Here is a 14,244-nt window from a genome sequence, read left to right as displayed (position 1 = left end):
GGAAGCAGTCACACGCTTTGACCTCAGGACAGCTCCAAAGTTGCTGGCAGTCAACCTTCCTTTCCTGAACAAATGCCAGTTTGGTTTGGTTCGCTGACCAGTGGTAGCCACCTGAATTGCCCTCTCTTGCTCTTCAGACAATGCGATGCTTGCCACAATTGCCTCAAGTCCCTGATGCCCAACAGATTTGATAATTTCAGGAACAGTAAGTGTTTCCAAGCTGTAGTGTTCCTCTTCTGGCTCGGGGGAGAGAAGCCAAGAAATTCCTCAGAACCTGCCCCTGAGTCTGTCCCTCAGCCAGTCACGATCTTCGGAGGTGGGCTCTCTTGTCAGCGGGTTAAATTAGTTATTGGTTTCAACAGTCACATTAAAACAGTTACTAAATCAGCTTACTATCACCTAAAGAACATATCTAGGATTAAAAGACTAAAGTCACAGCAGGATTTGGAAAAACGTGTCCATGCTTTTATCTTCAGTAGACTGGACTACTGCAATGGTGTCTTCACAGGTCTCACTAAAAAATCTATTAGAAAGCTGCAGCTGATTCAGAACACCGCTGCTCGAGTCCTTACCAACACTAAGAAATTGGATCACATCGCTCCAGTTCTGAAGTATTTACACTAACTTCCTGTGTGTCAAAGAATAGATTTCAAAATACTGCTGCTGTTTATAAAGCACTGAATGGTTTAGGACCAAAATGCATTTCTGACCTCCTGCTAAATGATGAATCATCCAGATCTCTCAGGTCTTCAGGGACTGGTCAGCTTTCTGTCCCCAGAGTCAGAACTAAACATGGTAAAGCATCGTACAGTTATTATGCTCCAAATATCTGGAACAAACTCCCAGAAACCTGCAGGTCCGCTGCAACTCTTACTACTTTTAAATCCAGGCTGAAGACTTTTCTTTTTGTCGCTGCTCTTAATTGAACTATTCATATCTTAGACTGCACTGTAACTTTTATCCATGTATTTTTTCTTTTAATGTTTATTTTATTAGCTTTTCTTTTTAATGACTGATTTTAAATGCCATTTTCTTAATGTCTTTCATTTTTTGTAAAGCACTTTGAATTGCCTTGTGTTGAAAAGTGCTATATAAATAAACTTGCCTTGCCTAATAAAGATTTCATGTGACACATACAATTGATTTGTTGATCGGAATTAATGTGAATAAATTAACTCGGTCTTAAAAGGTTAACGGTACTCTTGCTATCACTACTCACCGACACTATAAACCTTGTCCCTCATGATAGCCCTGACAACACCGGTAAGCACACCTTCATCTAGGCTGCACTGTAACGTGTCCTGACTTGTAGTGGTTCTCTCCTCTATCTACACTCTTCTTGTCATCTTTGTAAAACGATATCAGACTGGTAATTAACACAGCCATGACTTCTAGTTAAATTCAGTGTGGCTAAAATGAAAAGCTTTGTTAAAATATGCAAGCACGCGAAAGTCAAATTCAGCTTTATTGTCAAAAATTCTACATGTGTTATACATCCAGAAATATCGTTTCCCACAGTGTGACATGTATACATAAAACAAAAAGGGCCTAGATAAACATGGTATACATTAAACAAAACGGGCCTAGATAACCGGGGTATACAGTTTAAAATGTTAATATATTTAAAGTGTTCAAAGTGCAGTTTCAGTGCAAGTCAGTTGAAACGATCTTAAGTTGGCGTGACGTTGAAGTCGTGCGACCCTGCTGCTGTACTGGCTTGTAGTTCGTTTATAGCATAACGTTAGCATTTCACTTTTGGCGACTAGATTTATGATTCAAAAATTATAAAAGTAGGGTTGACATGTGGAGATTATCCGGCTGAACAAAACGTGATCCCTCTCTTAAACGTGTGTCAACCACAGACCTTATTTCGAGCTATTTTCCAAAATCCTATGGAGAATTTGCATTGGTTTTTCGCGAAGGAACCGGAAGAAGTTTACTTCCGGGTTTTACGACGCGTCACTGCGGTTCTGTATTTGGTCGTTTTTTGTGGGAGGACAGGCTGCAGCTGTGCAACATGGCCAACTCTATAGATATGAAGGGGTTATCCTAAGTTAACGATACACTAAACTATTATTAGTTTCAGGTGATTATTATTAATAAAAACATAGTTCTAGTAGTTAGCTTAAAGTTTTGTTTCTATTTTTTACAAGCAATTAATAGTTTATTAAATATTTTTTACAAGAATAGGAAAAAAACAACATTCAAAGAAACAAAAAAAGAACATTTAAAACAAAGAGAATGCCCAGGTACTGCCAGGGGCGGACTGGCCATTGGGAATACCGGGAGTTTTCCCAGTGGGCCGGTGCTGTGCGTGGGCCGGAGGGCCAAAAAAAAGAAATGCCTAAATTCTACCGGCCCAAATTTGTAAGTGTTCTGGCCACTCCCTTGAGGGTTGTTTGATAGGCGTTTTGATAGGCTACCTATGTTCTATCTATCAGATAGTTTCACTTTCACACATCAGGCCCGTAGCAGCTGTCACTGCGCAGTGAACGATCAGGAGTGAGTGACTGAGAGACCTAGGTGGCAGTTGCTTACAGATGGATAAACAAGCTCCAAAGCGTAAAGGCGTTTTTGTATAGTTTGTGTATATAGTATACAGTATTGTAGCGAGGGCAGGGAAACGGGGTTCAGGGGGAGTGGCTGTACCCGTAGGATAGAAAAGGGGGAAGTGACGTCTGACTCAGAGGTCGCGCGGCTGTGGAGAAGAACGTGTTGCCCACATTCTGTTACTGAGTTTAGGCTAGTTAGCTAGCAGGTTTATTGTTTTGGATGCAGTCACTTTTGCCTCCACTTGCTGTTCAAATAAATGTTGAAAGAAAAAGTAAATCTGTTTACAGTTCTGTTTCATATGGGTGTTGAGAGATGTATCAATAGATTTAGTCCCTAATTTTGCTCTCAAAGTGCACCAGATTGATGCATTTAACTTCAACATTTAAAAAAAAAATCTTCCCGGGGGGGGCTAGCCCCCGGACCCCCCTAGAGGAGGTGAGGTCCACCACCTGCCCACACCCCCTGTTAAATTGTCTCACCTACATTGAGGATGCTTCCTACGCCCATGTTTTATTCCATGCGTCAAGTCAGGCAAATTGGGTCCAAATGTTATGTTATCAATGATCTGTTAACATTAAAATGAATACATATATGCTGTAACTATTTTGCTCTAGGCAACTCAAGGGCTCAGGTAATGTGATTACTATATGAATAATGGTCCAAAATAACATTAAATGCATAGGGTTTTTTGTTCAGTAACATACTTTCGTCGCCGGCCGGCCGATACATGCCGCGCATTAAGTGGGCCTGTCTGTCAATTAATCCCCGGGCCACTTTTTCCTCCCAGTCCGCCCCTGGGTGTTGCTAATACAGTAACCCTATTTCAGGCTCTGTTTTGTTCATGTGTCCCAGATGGCATAAACAAGGACCCTGAAACTAAAGAACCTCAATTAAATTCAGCTATAATTATTTATTTATGTTGAATATGATTTATTTTCTGTAAAAAATATATAATTTGTCAAAAGTAGTGTTTTAATTTTTGACATTTCAATATGCTGATTTTGATAATTATGGCTGTCCTTTGACTTTAAAGTCCCATGAATATACCATTTTTTTTAAACAATGGATCAAATGGTTAATTGATAGTTTGAGAGGTTTCAATTTCAGTGACAAATCCACAGAGGATTAGAACCCAACTCTGCTGATCTTTTCAACTCCACAAAGTATTTCAAGCATTTTAGACCTGAACTGAGATTTAAGAAAATGTAATATAACAATATCAAGGCACAAACATGATTCAGAATAAATGGTAATGAATGTTAATGTTGTTTTGTCTACCAACAGAATTTATTAAGATTATAAAAGTCATTTGTGTTGTTGTTTTAAGCTTATTTCACTGCCAAACAAACAAACAAGTAATCAATGCAGCTTTAACTATTTTGAGTGCATACTCCTGCTATGTTAAATAGCAGTATGCGGTTTAACATAGCATGAATGAATGTAATGAAGTATTTATGCAGCACAATACTGGTTTAAAAAAAAATAATTTCAGTATGTTTCCACCACTACAACAGTTACAGATACCTGCTTGTCTCATGGAGATATACCACAGGTCCTCCTTCCTGCAGTGGTCAGACTGTAACCACCACAGCCCCTGGTAACACAATACAGAATGTTGAGATATTTTGCAATAAAACCTCCATGTGCAATACACATGACACTTTTCCTAAATATGTGCTATAATCACCTTTATTTGAAATACCTACATTGTAATGAATGTCCCAAAAAGATTCTGTTTTAATAATGTCTCAACACCTTACATTACATGTCACTAAGTTCTGAAGTTGCTGCTCATCATTTTTAGCCATATGTCGTTTACTTACATACTTATGTGTCTTTAATTTCATTATAGTATAACTAATGTGTGATTTTATTCTATATATTAATATATTAGCTTATTCTGTATAATTGCATGATGTCTTTTTTTTTTTTTTTACCTGCAGCCACTTTTGCTTTTATGCCACTTTTGCTGTAAAAATGTATTGTAATTGGAAATGTACATTGTTATTTGGGTTAATAAAGGATTTTTGATTCTGATTCTTTACAGTTAAACAAAAGAACAAAGAGAAACTTCAATCACTCTTCAATCACTAGTCTTTTTGATTTTCTGCCCACCATGTCTCACATCACAGTCTTTTTTTATTATTATTTTCTTATTAATGTATTATATAAATGGACTCAGCAATTATTATTATTATGTATTTGTTCCTTTAATTCCTTATGTTCATTTTAAAGGAAACATGTTGTTCTTGTTTCTGTTCAGGTTGTTTATGAACATAGCAGTGCGTTTCTGTATAGATGTTGCAACTGTACAGAGCTTTGGCAATACCTATTGTATGTCATTATGGTCATACTGAAAGCTATTTTGAATTGAATTGACTGCAATTTTGTTTTCCTGCACACCATAGCTTGCTGTAACTTTAGCTCAGAATGTGTATACTACATAGATTGTGTATACTTCTCTGAACTTTTATCCTCGCAATAACTGGAGTACTTCCCCTTTAAGAAAGTGACAGCAACAAGCGGTGGAGGAGCTGGTCAGAAACTGGCCAGGAGCGGACGGCAGTGAAGGAATCTCCAAACTTTTCCAACACACAGTTCCATAGTCTGTGTTACTATTTAACTTCTCCTACGGCTTGTCATCGTAAGTGAAAAATAACGGGTTTGTTGCCGTATTTTGTGTGTCGGTGATGAAGTGAATGCCACTCACCGCATGGAAGAAGGAAAGTAGCGAGTGGAAAAACTTCTGGAGTGATGCCCGAGCGACTGCATCCCTCCCTCCAAAGTTCAGCTAAGGTGGCTAACATTAGCTAGCGCAAGACTCGACTCGCTGATATAAAAGTTAATAGGATAAGATAAACGTTTGTATCTACGCCAAAACACCTAGTAACACAATGACTAATGTATTGGCAAAGCGTCGTGAGGATAGTTAATGCTTGAGGCAAACTGAACCGCTTTCATCCTTGGCTTGTTATCTTAGCCCGGACCAGGTTACACTATCAAGCTAATACTTTTTTAGCAAAGTAGAGCTAGCTGGTAGACTGCTAGCCTCTGTGAAGTGAAGTTAACCAGAGTTAACGTGAGGTAAAACTCTGAGAAATTACACATTTCTCGTTTATCTCCAACATGAAAACACTGCTGTATTATTTTAACTTTTCTGGAAACTGAAAGTTAATACATGGACCAATGGTAGTACCAGTTGAGGACATGTACATAGATGATAACTCTCATGACTATAGCATGAGAAAGTAATGTAAAAGCCCGGATGTACCTACGCATGTCATTATTATTACATTGACTTGTGGAAATCAGTGGAAATGTCGTGGACAGACTGTTATTAGAAAATAGCTTTACTGACTCTGGACAACTTTGAGACGTTCTTCAACCATCCTTGCCACTTTATTAAGACTTTCTGAAGGACATACTGCGGGTTGGAGCCTTCCTGCATATTTATCACCTTTTATTCATCACCCACATCCCGAGGGTCTGCATCTTGGATGAAGAGGAGAGTGCTATGATGAAGGTGACGGTGACATTTGGGCAGACAGGTGTGGTGGTGCCCTGCAAGGAGGGGTGGACTGTGAGGGACCTCATCCAGCAAGCCACGCAGAGATACAGAAAACTCCTCGAACAGGTACCATTTAAATAATGAAAAAAATAGTAAGACACTTGGCCTATGTTGTGACACATGTGTATATTGTTATAGCTGCTCCAAAGGCAACAGTATTTATTATAATTTCAAACAAAAAAGGATTTGGTTTATGCACCAACATCAGTAAAAAAAAGATTTTGAGGGATATGCATATTGATTGAATATTGCTATATTGTAAAATATATTGTTATTTGAGTAAATGCCTTCATTAGAAAATAAAAGATGTATCCAGCAAGTAGTGGGTATTACTTGAGATTTTGTTGGGACTGATACTAGTACAATACTAGATAATTAGTACCAAAAAGTGTACAGTTATTGCGAGTCAAATAGTACTTGCTTTATAACTAACGTTCTACTGAAACATCGGCAGTTACATCTCAACATGTAACTTACCTTTTACTACACATTTTCATTGAAACAAAATAGGTCATTTCCAAGAACACGAATAGAAGCATGAACAAATGTGGTTTTAAGTCTATTTGACCTTCGAGCCACCATTTGGCTACATTATTCATTGTTAGAAATACTTTCCTAAAAAAATAGTACAATTTGTATGAAGTCCTGAAAGACTGATTTAAAAAAAGGCGAGATTACTTTTTATGAAACAGCAATTTCATAATATCTGAGGTTTTCCCCCAAGTCATAAAAGAATAATCGAATGCTCTGTCATTTTTATATCATGAAAAGGGCCATATGATTATCACACCTCAAAGTCTTGGGAAATTAGACAAAGCCATGGAGGTCCAGTTCTCCATAATTGCTGTATAAAAGATTAAAAGCATATCTGATGTGAATTGTGATGGTCCAGACAGGAGCAGGCATGAGTCGTTTCCACTTCTCCAGTGTAAAATGTAAATGAGACTCTCTTGTGGTTCCTTTATGACTGCTGTTGATTCCCCGCGCTGCTCCTGGGGCAGAAACCTCATGACCTCCATCAGACGACCAAATCTTCTCAGTGACTCTCTCCATATTGGCTCCATTATTCAAAGAGCACACCAGTCATATATATATATATATATATATATATATATATATATAGATGGCCTCGGTTGGGATTGAAGGGGAGAAGCTGTGTTTGTGTTTTCGCTAGACAGACACAGCCTTCGGAGAACTCTTTTCTTTTCATGCTCTTCTTTTTTTTTGCTCTTTTCACACTTTTGCCTTTTAATCTGCTTTCATCTACCTATCTATATCAGGCCTCCAAACTCCTTGTTTTTAACCCCTCTATATAATCTATCATAATTTTATGCTCACAAGTTCATCACCTCTTCACTTTCTACATAGCCAGAACTCTTGCTTCCCTTTAATTTAATCCCTTCTTCCTCTTTAAACACTTCCTTATTCACCTCCTGTTCTGCTTTATGAGATGACTCTGTTCCGCCTAGAAGTATAGATTCATAGTTTAAATTAGGGCTGCGTAAATAAATAATTGTAATTGTTTCAAAATTGCAATAGACTAGTGCAGTATCCAAATAGCTAGGGATGCACCGAATATTCGGCCGCCGAAAATTATCGGCCGAAAATGGTTAAAAAAGCCCTTTCGGCTTTCGGCCGAAAGGGTTCTAGCACCGAAAAAATATCACCGAATGTCAGAGAACAGGGTTACGTTGGTAAGCTAACGTGTTGTTGTGATGACGTAATCAAAACGCAGCGACAAGCACGGCGCGCGACCATGCTCGCGGCTGGCTCACAGCCAACATGTCTGCCGCTTGGAGATATTTAAAAATATCAGAGAAAGAGGCGCGGATTGCAATTTGTAAAACGTGTTCAGCTGACATTTCTCGAGGGGGTGTAACTGCAAAGACTTTCACCACTTCGGGATTAGTCCACCACTTGAAATCAAAACACCCGGACAAATATGCGGAGTAAGATCAAATCACAAGCACTGACAGCGAGAGACTGTTCAGCGCTGCCTCTCATGTGCTTGATGAGAAGAGGAACAGACTTATGACTGATAAAGCAGAGAAGCTAATGTTCATTAAAAAGAACCTCCCACTTTTCCTTAATAAGTAGACAAGGCTGGCTTATCATAAGCTTATCTAGTTCTACATGTCTACTCTATACCCACTTTCCTGAACAATTTTCATTGTGAGTTATAATTCACCACCTCAGGTTATCATTAGGGGGAAATGACAGCAGCACAGTGTTCAATATATTGTACTTTCGGTATCGAAATGATACAATGTTGTTTACATTGCTCATGAGGACAGACCACCTTATTTGCAGATTCTTGAAATTGTAATTTAATTTGTAATTGATTGTGGATTTTGTATCCAGTTTTCACTTTATGTATCTTTATACAATGTGTACTACTTTACTTATGAGGACAGACAGCCTTATTTAGATTCTTGAAATTCAGTTGTAATTTCATTTGTAAATAGTTACATTCATGTGGATTTATCCAGTTTGCACATTTGTATGCATGCACTTATAGGTGCATTTGTTGTTGTTGAAGGCCTGGCTGTTACAGTCTTTATTTACACTATTTTGTTGTAGGCCTAACTGGCCTAGATGTTTATGCAGTTTTAAAGCACCTTGGCTTTGTTCTGAATGCACTTTGTTGTAGTTATCCTACAGAGAAAAGAAAATGCACTTGACTTGGAATTAATGTACTATATGCATTCAAAAGTGCTGAATAAATGTTTTATGGACCCATACTAGTGATTATTATTTAAGTTAAGTTAAGTTTTTCCATAATCATTTATTTTTCCATAATCAGGCAGCTGAACAACATTGGTAAAAAATGTATACATTATATATATATATATATATATATATATATATATATTTCTATTAATAATTTTCGGCCTTTCGGCATTCGGTTTTCGGCCAACTGTTTCCTATTTTCGGTATCGGTTTCGGCCAAGAATTTCCCATTCGGTGCACCCCTACAAATAGCAGTACAGTATGTGCAACATTTGTTGATTTCTTTTTAAAATACCATTCTGATTAAAATATTTGTGTTCTGCCGAGAAGTCCCGACTTGCAGAAAGTATTGTACAGACTTCAAACTAACATATAGTATATATCATGTAAAAAGGTATTGTATGTAAGCTCTAAGCGTGGGTGTTTCCATTAGAAGCTGTTGATTGGCACCTGAGGGCCTGCTTTATCAAGGCAGACATTTTGCTATGTTGTAGGAAAAGCACAAGCGGCACTGATAACATTGAAAAACAACTGCATTCCAAAAAGCTCCTGGTAGTGTGCAAACAGGGTTAATGGCATTGGTCGGTGGCACATTTGATCATTGTCTGCCCTGAAAATGTAAATGTTTGAATGAATACACAATTCCAAACAAAGACCAGAACATATATATAATGATTTCTTAGCAAAAAGTTATTTAAAATTGTAGTCTTAATTCAAAAATAAAACGTTAATGCTTGGCATAAAAGTGTCAGATCAATCAAATGTAATGCCCGCCATATTACAGTGCAGTTTACATTCTAACTCTCACACTAGCGCTGCAACATTTGAGGTGTTATTGATGTTCACTGAGAGCGAAGTGAGTGCTCCAGGTGTGTTCTCCTGCAGCAGCGGTTTGTGTAATGATGCACCTCCCTGCTCTATCGATTAGCTCTCGGGGTGTTTCAATGCTTTGCTTCCTGTTTGTGTGATTGAAAAAGCTTGTTAAACACATGCACGCTGTGTGTGTTTTGGCTCTTCTTCCTTATCTTCTTCCTCTGTTGTCTTTCTCTCTCCCACACCTTTGTCAGCACTTCACAGTCTCCCCTCCTCTGAGTGTTTACATTCCCCTTTGTAACTTCTGTTTTGACTTGTCCTTCCGCCCTCTTTCTTCCCTCTTTTTGATAGCTAGTCCTTCTTTCTCCTTTTTACTCATAAGTTGTTTAATATTTTAGGTATTCTATTTGATTTTTCACACCTCCCATTCACCTGCTTTTGCCTCCTCATCAACTTCTTTCTCCTCCTTTTTTTGTGGAATGGATTTACGTATCACCTTAATTGCTCCCTCTCGTCTCTTCTTCTCTTATGTTTTTTTTTCCCTCAGTCTCTTCCCATCATTCCGTCATTTCCCTGTAACACTAATCTGTTGTAGCCGTGTAATTATGGCTGTTAATGTGTTCCAGGATTAGAAAGCAGGGATGTGTGTGTGTAGAGCTGTCCACTCCCTAATCCCCAACCCCCCAGTGCTAGGCAAATCATGTTTTTAAATGTTCACAAAGGCAGCTTTCTCCCTGACTCTCTACCTCTCCCCCTCATCCCTATCTGCTTCATCCTGCCCAGAAACTTAGTATTCTGCTTGTATTCAAAACATTATTTTAATCTTATGTGTTCCTGCGCGCATCCACTGTATCTAACTGACACTGGCAGTCCTATTTATCGGCTGCTTTGTTAGGAGTTCCCACAGCGGTGCTTAAGAGGAGCTAACACTTTGAATAGCTGTTAAAGCTACATTTCAGTGAGGGAGTTCTTGAGGTTTAGTCTTAAGTTGAGCTTCAGTGAGGAGTTTTCATTCTTTTGTTTTTAGATTCACATTGACTGCAGCCCAATAATAAGAATGTATCTGCCCTTTTTTTTTACCAAGTATGGAAAAAAAGGAGGATTCAAATGAGTCCTTTTATACTCATTCAGGTTCATATTTGTAATGTGTGCCTCTACTGTGACATGTTTTACATTATTTAATGTTCAAAAAATGCTTAATTGAGCCTTTGCAGGCCATTTACATGCACACAAACATATATCACACTAGAGCAGGGGTGGGGAACCTTTTTCCTCTCAAGGGCTATTTAAATTTTTTCAACATCCTCCGAGGGCCGTACAAATGATTGACCTCTGCTTAAAAAAACTAAAACCACAGCCCATTCCTTTCGCCTTTCTTTCATGCTGTGCAAAGAAAAAGCAACCTCTGAATCCAGATATCTCACCATGACTCGCGTATGCATGCACGTGCACGGTTGTGGCATGACCACCACAACAGAAAGATATGGACACAAGATGTGTGCAAATGTATTTAGTTTCCTATCCGTGTGAACATGATTTAAGTGGGGGGGGGGGACCTAACCTCCTCTAGGGGGGTCCGGGGGCATGTTCCTTTTTTATTTTAAATGTTGAAGTTAAAAGCATCAATCTGGTGCACTTTGAGAGCAACATTAAGAGATCTACGGATACATCTCTCAACACCCATATGAAACAGAACCGTAAACAGATTTTATTTTTCTTTATGGATATTTTACAAATCACTCCCCTTTCAAACTGTATTCTTGTTTATTAATAACAACTTTTTTACTGTCATAGTATTTCATACCTGTTTACTTTATTCTCTTATTTTTTTATAACTATAATGATGATATAAACATATGCCTTTACCTCACTGGTTGTAGAAAAAGCTTCTTATATTCGTTAGCATAGCTAGCTAACCAGATGCTAACTAGAAAATGCATTTCCTGCAGAAAATGCGTGCGAATGCTGCAAACTGTGAACATTTATGGCTGAAAATGCAGAAAAATCTGAATATGTTATTAGCTGAATGGTAGCTGCTTTTAGCTACAAAAATGCAGAAAACGCTTAATTTTTAAAAGAGAAGGTTTATAAAAAAGGTATAAACAACAACACATATAGCCTTGATGTCCTGAAATAGCTGAATAATGTAATAGTTGAATGGTTTCTGCAGGAGAGAGAGAGAGAGAGAGAGAGAGAGAGAGAGAGAGAGAGAGAGAGAGAGAGAGAGAGAGAGAGAGAGAGAGAGAGAGAGAGAGAGAGAGAGAGAGAGAGAGAGAGAGAGAGAGAGAGAGAGAGAGAGAGAGAGAGAGAGAGAGAGAGAGAGAGAGAGAGAGAGAGAGAGAGAGAGAGAGAGAGAGAGAGAGAGAGAGAGAGAGAGAGAGAGAGAGAGAGAGAGAGAGAGAGAGAGAGAGAGAGAGAGAGAGAGAGAGAGAGAGAGATTTTTTTTTTTTTTGAAACCACCTTTATTCACAATTTTTCACAAAAAACAAACAGACACATTATCACCATATAATAAACGTTCTGTTTGACATGGTGCTAAACTTAAAAACAAAAATCAGTAACATTGTTTAACTTTCACACAAAAAAAACCCCCTCACAACTGAGATCAGGAAAAAACATAGCATCTCTGGAAAAAGAGTCATTGTCATTTGGAGACTTCAGTCCATTCCAGTGAGCAGCGATCAGTGCCTCTGCAGCAGGAGGCACTGATCCACACACCTCCACCACCTTTCCCAGCGTGAGGATCCTCTCCTCACAGAGTCTCTGCTGCAGAGAAGGCCCAGCACCTTGAAGAGACCTCCATAGAAACCCGAGAGACCGTTCAACTGTAATCCTTTTAGGTCCATCAGGAACAGCGACTCAGCCAGACCCAGCCCACCACAGCGCTAATAAGGCCCGAGCTACGGGTCTCCAGACCAGGTCAGCAGGTCCAGTCAGGAAACTCTGGAGGAACCGGAGCCTGAAGGCAGCCCCTCTGCTCGCCAGGTGAACCAGGCCATGTCCCCCCTCCTCCTTTGGCAGGAACAGGAGGCTCTGAGGGACCCAGTGCATGCGGTCCCAGAAGAAAAGCACCACAAACAAAGATGCTCTCTTAGCATCCCCTTGAGAAACGTCAATCTTTAAAGAGCCCAGCTTTATGTCACTCATAATGACATTATAATTGCATAAACAAAAACATGGCTTAAGAAAAATAAAAAGAGAAAAAAATAAAAACAAGATGTACTTATTCATCATTCTTTGCAGTTTCCTCTCTAATCCTCTGAAGTATCTTCTTTAACCGAGCCTTCTCTGGGCCGCTGAAGAAAGGTTCCCCCAACGGCCCGTCTACACTACAGGCATAAAAAAATCTTGAAGCTGGGCGTGTCTGAAGCTTGGCGATTTTTTGCGAGCAACGCGACCAACAACCAATCACATGAATATCCCGCCCCCGACATACAAAGCAATAGCAATGTTAAAACGAAGTAAACTGGATATAAACTCTCCAAACAGGCGAAAAACCTACCAGTTTCACCCACTGTCTCTGCCACCTCCCTCCATGCCTGGTTCCTCCGGTTTGTATCCCGGTAAATAGTTCTGGTCGTAAAGAAACGGGTGATTTGCTACCGTAATATCTCGTTTGGAATATGAAGAAATGAACTGCGGTCTGGCTCTCCCAGCTTGCACGCGGTTTGATTGGCTGCGCTTGCACTGGCGGGATTTGCATAAACGGGATTTGATTGGCTGATGCTAAGCATCGAGCCTTAAAAGTTGAAAATTGTTCAACTTTTGATGCCGATAGATGCTCGTGATGCTTGCAAAGTCATGCCATGCTCCCCACAATGCAGTTCGGCGAAGATTAAAAATCTTCTACGTCATCCCATTTAAGTGAATGGGCGAAGCGTTGAAAGCATTTTTTGATGCCTGTAGTGTAGACGGGCCACACTGTCACTGTCCTCTGAGACTCCCTCTGGCTGAGAGGAGGAACACAGCGACTCCTTCTTTGACACCTTCCCTTTTTGAGCCACACTTCCTTTGCTCACTTGTTCGTTTTTCCTTTTAACAGGTAACCTTAATAAATCCTCATCCATTACCACATCCTCCAGAACAGACTCAACCACTCTGGCTGCAGTTTGCTCACTATCTGCTTCCTGCATGACCTGAGTGTCCGTATGTGTGATACTGTGTGTACCGGCTGCCTGTGTGCTTTCTACGCGTGAAACCGTTGGCTCTGCCACGGACCGACTGATCGGCAGATTCACCACCGGCGTTTCCGGCGCGGGCCCGGCCGTGAACAAAGCAACCGGCAGCGGCTCCGCCGCGGGCGCGGACCCGGACCCCATCACCGGCGGCCCGGCCTCGGACAAGGCAACCGGCAACGGCTCCGCCGCGGACACCGTCGGTCCCGCTGCGAGCACGGACGCTGCGAGCATGGACACAGCGGGCGCGTCACCCGCCCTCTCCGGGCACGCGCGGATCAGGTGTCCTGCCACTCCACAACCAAAACATTTGAAGATGTCAGACGTAACATATACAGTATACACAAAATCATCAATTTTGAACGTGAGAACCAGATTCAGATCCTCTTCATCATTCTTCAGGAC

At 40.0% G+C, this 14,244-nt stretch overlaps 1 protein-coding gene across 1 annotated transcript in view; it reads left to right on the top strand.

The window, feature by feature from the left end:
• The first annotated feature begins 5,087 nt into the window (after window positions 1-5,087).
• Window positions 5,088-14,244, top strand: part of LOC307029139 (partitioning defective 3 homolog B-like) — a 124,786-nt gene continuing 115,629 nt past the window's right edge. Inside the window, exons 1-2 of the mRNA XM_079664806.1 lie at window positions 5,088-5,197; window positions 5,961-6,187. Coding sequence (XP_079520932.1) covers window positions 6,068-6,187 — 120 coding nt within the window. The 5' untranslated portion in view covers window positions 5,088-5,197; window positions 5,961-6,067. The remainder of the gene's footprint in view (window positions 5,198-5,960; window positions 6,188-14,244) is intronic.

Source organism: Notothenia rossii, assembly GCF_949606895.1.
Source record: "Notothenia rossii genome assembly, chromosome: 2".
NCBI classification, from domain to species: Eukaryota; Metazoa; Chordata; class Actinopteri; order Perciformes; family Nototheniidae; genus Notothenia; species Notothenia rossii.
This window is presented reverse-complemented; position numbering and strand designations above follow the sequence as displayed.